The 7,112-nt window shown below is 47.8% G+C and overlaps 1 protein-coding gene across 1 annotated transcript in view; it reads right to left on the bottom strand.

The window, feature by feature from the left end:
• Positions 1–2,014: 2,014 nt before the first annotated feature.
• Positions 2,015–7,112, bottom strand: part of TESK1 (testis associated actin remodelling kinase 1) — a 30,046-nt gene continuing 24,948 nt past the window's right edge. Inside the window, exons 8-9 of the mRNA XM_089498922.1 lie at positions 5,706–5,880; positions 2,015–3,770 (exon numbers count right to left, since the gene is read on the bottom strand). Of these exons, the coding sequence (XP_089355048.1) occupies positions 2,788–3,770; positions 5,706–5,880 (1,158 nt within the window). The 3' untranslated portion in view covers positions 2,015–2,787. The remainder of the gene's footprint in view (positions 3,771–5,705; positions 5,881–7,112) is intronic.

Below are 7,112 nucleotides of genomic sequence, written 5' to 3'. Positions count from 1 at the left end.
TGCATTGTATTGTATGGATACGGTTTGTAGGGGTTTTCTTGGGTTGCAATCCCGCCTCGGTCTCTCTGGGGAATGAGGAGTCTTAATTCTTCATAGAGCAGCTGCAATGCATCGATCGAGGCTCAAGGGGGAGCCCTGGCGGAAGGAGAGCTTCTCTGGGTGAAAGGGGCCCAGGAGCCCCAACATCCCGAGATTTCCATTCCATTCCATTTCATGATTGACAGGTGACTGAAAGATCAAACGTCCGTAGGGGCAGATTTGGATGTCTGTCTCTCCGTATCACTGTCTATCTGCAAGTTATGTTATTAAGATAAATTGAAATTAAAATGTAGTAAATAAAATATGAAATATAATAATTAAAATGATTTAAAATAAAAAATTAATGGAAAGTAAATAAAAAATAAAATAAAATAAAAATAAAAATTGTGGAAAATAAAATAAAAAGTTTAAAATAAAATACAATTCGAATTAAATTAAAAATAAAATGGAATAAAAATAAAGGATAAAACCAAAAAATAAAATAATATGAAGAAAGGTAAGATAGACAATAAAAATAAAATAGAAAATGAAATGAAATAAAAAGAAAATTAAAATAAAATATAAAATAAACTATAAAATGAAAATTGAAATATGAAAATGAAATAAAAATGTAAAAAATGAAAGTATAATTAAATTAAAAATAAAAATTAAATAAAAATAAAAATATTGAAATTAAAAAAAACATAGCTCTAACGAAGTAAATAATGAATAAAATAAATGTTGAAATGTTATAGCCACCATCTAAGTAAAAGAAGAAAGAATGTAAAATAAACAAAAGAAATCAGAAGGGGCAAAGACTGATAGGAAAAGAAATTGAAAAACAGAATGAAGGAGGAGAAGGAAAGAAAAGGTGGCTAAGAAAGAAGAAATAAACAAAAGAGAAGCTCACATAAAACAAACAGAGGAAATAAAATAGGGAGGGAGGAAGTGAGAAATATAGAATGAAATAGGCAAAGCGGGAATGTGAAAGGAAAGAGATAAAGAGAAACCGAAGATTAAAACTAACAAAGCAGAGGAAAAGGAGGAATGAAAGTAAAAGGAATAGAAGGAAAGGAGCAAGAAAACAATTCAAATAGAAGAGGATGGCACGAGGAAACAAGGTTAAGAAAAAAACTCTTTTTACTTGTTTATTTTTTGGTCAGTTGATTTTAAATTTTGAAATGTATTTCTAATTTTCGTTTTAATATCTTTTAATTTTATTTTTATATCATATTATTTTTATTTTAGATTTTTTATGTTTCCTTTTAATATCTTCTTCATGTCTTTTCTTAATTTTAAATTTAATTTGTTTTTTATTTTAATATTTTAATTTCATGGGACGTCTCTCTCTCTAGCGGGGATCCAGTTGAGGCGCACTGGCCTCATCCACCGCGAAGCAAAGCGGCACCGGACAGGCTGGCAGGCCGAGCCCCAGGGCTTCTTCCCTTTCCAAAAAATGCTGCTTCGTAAAGAGAAAAAAGGCATTAGCTTTAAAAATATAGATTTTCCCGTAAAAATGTGGAAAAAAAGAATTATTAAATTGAAGTATTATTTTGATGATTTTATTTATTTCATTTTGCTGGTCTATTTTCTGCCTCCAGAGGCTGTAGTCTGCAAATGGAGCCACAGGAGGGGGCCCTACAGCACTTCCTTGGAGGTTTTTTTTTGGGGGGGTGTCCTTCCTTGAGGTCCTCAAGCAGAGTCTGGATGGCCAACTGTCAGTTAGGCTTGGCTGGAGAGTTCCTGCATGGCAGAATAAAGGTGTTGGACTGGATAAGGGCCCTTCTTGGGGTTTCTCCCAACTCTATGGTTGTCTATGAGTTCCTGCATGGCAGAAGGGGGTTGGATTGGATCAGGGCCCTTCGTGGGGTCTCCCCCAACTCTATGGTTGTCTATGAGTTACTTCATGCCAGAAGGGGGATGGTTTGGATCAGGGCCCTTCTTGGGGTCTTCCAACTCTACGATTCTATGAACAGTCACAAAGCCCACGCCAGCCTTGGAAGGTATGACAATTGCTTGGTTTTATTTCTTCCAACACTTTTAAATAAGCTGAATATATTAAGTAGCGTCTTTCGTTAAAAATGCAGCCACATCCTCCTCCTCCTCCACCAAACGCATCCAAGAAAGAAGAGGAAAATGGAGCCCAAGACGCAGCCAGGAGCAGAAGCTGGGCGTCTATTATTATTGCACTGCGCAAAGGAGGAACGGGGACGCCTCGGGAATGGAAGCCAGACACCCGCCACCCCCATCCACCCATCCCTTTCCCATCCCTGACCCAAGCAGGGCCAGGACCCCCCACATGACCCTTTGCCCTGGCTGGAGAGGCTGCTGCCCAAGGCCACCCTGACCATTGCCCTGTGGCACGAGGCACTGGACGGAGGGGCACTCAGGTGAGACGGGCCCCCTGGAAGGAAGGAAGCCCACCAAGCCCCGAAGGCGTGCGTCTGTGCGTGTCTCCTGTACGCAGGAAGCGGCTGCATTATTGCACTGCTGCCCGGTGCTCAAAGTGCGCCAAGGACCTTCCATCCCTCCCTCTTCACAAATGGATCCTCTACAAAGAAAAACAGGATGGACATCTGGCCTCCCTGGCATGGCTCCCACTGTGGTAAAGGAACAGGCCAGCGGACTGACCGTTGCCAGAGAACCCCTTTCCTGTGCCACAGGATCTCTGAGGTGGACTGAGGAGGAGGAAGAGGGGCACAGAGGCCAGTCAAGAGGGTCCCTTGTGGACTTGCATCCCTTCTCTGGCCAGTGTCCACTCGGCTGGCCTTAGGACTGCGCTTCGGGCAGCTTGAGGCTGGGCTCAGACAGCCCCAGGCCCTTGGTGAGGAGGGGTCTCTGCGGAAGCCCTTCTGCACACTGCAGGCTCTTGGCCTCGCAGTTGAGGTTCTGGTAGCGCGGGGCGCTGGCGCTCGGCCGATGGCAGACAGAGGCGAAGCTGAAGCCGAAGGGGCCCAGGCAGCAGGCCGGGCAGGAGAGCACCTCGTCCTGCTCCGTCACGTTGACAGCACCGTTCTCGGGGCCGCTCAGGGCCAGGGCTGCGCTGGCGTGTTCCCCTTGCACCGTGTTGCCAGCGGAGGGAGGCACACTCAGCTCCGACAGCGCCCCGCCCCAGCCGAGGGGGGACTTGTTATTGTTCAGGAGGAGTCCGTTGGGGGGCCACGGCCGAGCGCCGGACATGGCCGTGCTGATGAAGGTGGTCGGCGATGTGATGCGGTCCGAAAGGGGCTCCGGATTGGGGGTGGCGTCCGGGCGGCAGTCCATCAGCTCAGCACCAGGGGAGGAGAAGGGGGTCTCCAGGCAGCTGCAGTCCAGAGCAAGGCCGCCGTTGGTGCTGGGGTAGGGGGCCGGGCGCGATTGACCCCGGCGCAACATCTCTGGAGAAGCCGGGAGGGAGCGGCACCGTCGGGTCGGCGTGAACGCCTCCGAGAAGTCACACTGTGCCTCCACTGCTGGCTCTGGGGTGATGGGGGTTCCTGGCAGGAAAGGCGTGGGGGGCGGGAGGTCGAAGGTCAGCGAGATCAAGGACTTGCTGGGCGTGTCAAAGAGCTTGATGCGGCCACCTTTCAAGTCCTGGCGCTGGGAGAAAGGGTTGACGCGCTGCGGGGTGCCATCCTGTGCCAGGCCGGGGAAGGCGTCCGGCCGCGGATGGAACATGTCTGACTGGCTGCGGGAGAGGCGCTCGTCTGGAGGCAGGAGCTGTTGGAGCCCAGAAGGGGTCTGGGGGAAGGAAGGGCCCTTTGGCGCTTGACCTGCAGAGGAAGAACAGACGGGGCACACCGTGAGACAAGGACATGCAACCCCATCTGTCAATGGGGGTGCTGTGATGGAGAGTTCCTGCATGGCAGAATAAAGGGACTGGATTGGATCAGGGCCCTTCTTGGGGTCTATCCCAACTGTATGGCTCTATCTGCATCCCTAATGATAAAGATAAAATCTGTGTCAAAATCCATCTGATTTTTCTGCATAGAAAAAAGTGTTTTGGGGCAGATAATATGTTGTCGGGAAAGAAAATACTCAGATTGCTGTGCAAAAGATTTTAGTTTTCCGAAATGCAGTAAATACATGTGATTTTTCTCTGCAGGAATCTGCGTATGTGCACAAACTGTATAAAGCTGCACAAGCAGCACCAAGTATAAACAACTGTATACAGATGCACAGATCCCAATGCAGTAAACCAAATGCCATTTTGGTGCCACAAAATGGAAACTGGTGGCTCAACGTAAGAGCTGAAAGCGGAATCCATGGGACACCTTTTGCCAGAGGTGGCTTTTGCGTTATTAGTGTGGCACTGAAAGTGATTAAAAGCCATGCGCCGCAGCCCCTGAACTCAGAGAACCCCTGCACCCCACATCCCCCCGAATGGGCTGAGAGAGGAGCACTGACCAAAGCGCAGGCTCCGGTGTGACTCATAGGACCATAGTGTTGGAACGGAACCCAAGAAGGGCCCTGATCCAGTCCAACCCCCTTCTTCTGCCATGCAGGAACTCTCCATCAAAGCCCTCCCGGTGACACATGACCATCCAGCCTCTGCTTAAAGACAGCCTCCAAAGAAGGAGAGTCCAAAGCAGCATATTCCACTGTCAAACAGTCCTTACGGTCAGGAAGTTCCTCCGAATGTTGAGCTGCAATCTTTTCTTGGAGCTTCCATCCATTGTTCTGGGTCCTAGTCTCTGGAGCAGCAGAAAACAAGCTTGCTCCCTCCTCAATATAACCTCCCTTCAAGTATTTAAACAGGGCTATCATCATATCCCCTCTTAACCTTCTCCTTTTCAGGCTAAACATCCCCAGCAGTTCCCTAAGTCTCTCCTCATAGGGCTTCATGGTTTCCAGACCTTTCACCATTTTAGTCGCCCTCCTTTGGACACATGGCTCCAGTTTCTCAGCATCCTTTTTGAATTGTTTTGCCCAGAACTGGACACAATATTCCAGGTGGGGCCTGACCAAAGCAGAATACAGTGGCACTATTACTTCTCTTGATCTAGACACTATGCTTTTATTGATGCAGCCTAAAGTCGCATTGGCCTTTTTAGCTGCTGCATCACACTGTTGACTCATGTTCAACCTCTGGTCTACTTGGACTCCTAGATCCCTTTCACATGTAAAAGTCTCTCATTCAGCCAGGTGTCCCCCATAATCCTATATCTGTGCATTTCATTTTTCCTCCCTAAGTGCAGTTCTGTGTTGAATTTCATTTTGTTAGCTTTGGTCCAGCTTTCTAGTCTATTCAGATCATTTTGAATCTTGATCCTGTCCTCTGGAGTATTAGCTATTCCTCCTAATTTTGTGTCATCTGCAAATTTGATAAGTATGCCTTCTATTCCTTCATCCAAGTCATTGATAAAGATGTTGAACAGCACTGGGACCAGGACAGAGCCCCACTGGACACCCCATTGGTCACTTCTCTCCAGGATGAAAAGGAGCCATGGCTGACCATCCTTTGGCTTCGGCCAGTCAGACAATTACAAATCCATGTAACAGTTGCCTTGTCTAGCCCACATTTTAGAAGCTTCTTTGCAAGAATATCATGGGAAACCTTGTCAAAGGCCTTTCTGAAATCAAGAGATACTACATCCACAGCATTCCCTTCATCTACCAAGATGGTCATTTTATCAAAAAGAAAACCCTTATTTTTTTAAAAAAAAACAGTCCTAAACCAGAAAGGCAGCAAGGAAGGGCATGGGTACCGTTCATCAGAGCTGCCGCTGGGCTCCCCAGGAGGGTCCTCTGGCCACCGGCGCCCTTTGAGGTGGGCTGGATGCTCGAGAGGTCTGGGTCCGCTTGCTGGTGCCGCTGCTGCTCCAAGATGGCCTCCAGGCGCTGCGTGACGTCCAGGAAGGAGGGGCGAGACGTGGGCTCCATCTGAGGAAGGGGTGAGAGGAAGTGTCCTGAGCAGCAGCCCCCACGGTCAAGGAACGTGCCCCCAGGGCCATGGCGTCACCCCTTAGGCCCAGAGCATGGCCCTCCTCCAGCCTCCGTGGAAGGCCCTCCCGGAGCCATGTCTGACATGTCAGGAATGAATGGGGAGTCCTGGAGCCATACCCCATTGGGGTCTCTTACAACTGCATGATTCTATGTATTCCTGCATGGCAGACTGGGGCTGGAGTAGATGGCTCTTGGGGTCTCTTCCAACTCTATGGTTCTATGATGTATAGTCGGACTCTCCAGCCCCATCCCAAATAATAATAATAATAATAATAATAATAATAATAATAATAATAAACATTTATTTATATCTCACCTCTTCTGCTTTGGGGATTGAGGTGGATAACAGCAGAGTTAAGCCTCAAGCGAGGATAACTGGCAAATCTCTTCCAGAGGTCATTCCAAGTTTTTGGAGCAGAGGCAGAGAAGGCCCTCTGAGAATTTCACCGCCAGCCTGGTCTTTCTAGATTGTAAGAGGTTTTTCCCGGAGGATTGGAGTGTATGGGAGGATTGTATGGGAGGAGGCAGCGTTCCTTCAAGGAGACTGGACCCAGGCCATGTAGGGCTTTGTAGGTGGTAAACAACTCCTTGTACTGAGCCCAGAAGCTAATAGGCAGCCAATGTAGTGATTTTAAAATAGGTGTAATATGGTCGAACTTGGATTTTCCGGCGACCAATCTGGTTGCCATGTTCTGTATCAATTGGAGCTTCTGGACGTGGCACAAAGGTTGCCCCATGTAGAGCGCATTGCAGAAGTCAAGACGAGAGGTTACTAGAGCATCTATGACCGTTTCTAGGTCCCGCTGCTCCAGGGAGGGGCGCAACTGGCGCATCAGCTGAAGCTGATAACAGGCACTCCTGGCTGTCGCATCAATCTGAGAAGACAGCTGAAGCGACAAATCCAGGAGTTCCCCCAAGCTGCGGACACAGTCCTTTAGGAGAAGTGTGACCCCATCTAGGACTGGCGAACTTATCTCCATGTCCAGATTGGGGTTACCTATCATGAGTACCTCCGTTTTATTTGGATTCAGCTTTAGTCTATGTTCACTCATCCAATCCATTACCGACTTCAGGCAGTCATTCGGGGGGAGATGCCCTCTTTGGTCACTGAAGCAACCCGAGACATAAAGAAATAAATTTCAGTGTCATAAGCGTACTGATAAGACCGT

The sequence above is a fragment of the Sceloporus occidentalis genome, unplaced genomic scaffold (assembly GCF_023333645.1).
Source record: "Sceloporus occidentalis isolate IW3139 unplaced genomic scaffold, rSceOcc1.0.p SCAF_1, whole genome shotgun sequence".
In the NCBI taxonomy this organism is placed as follows: Eukaryota; Metazoa; Chordata; class Lepidosauria; order Squamata; family Phrynosomatidae; genus Sceloporus; species Sceloporus occidentalis.
The sequence above is the reverse complement of the archived record's forward strand: the minus strand, read 5'-3'. Positions and strand labels throughout refer to the sequence as shown.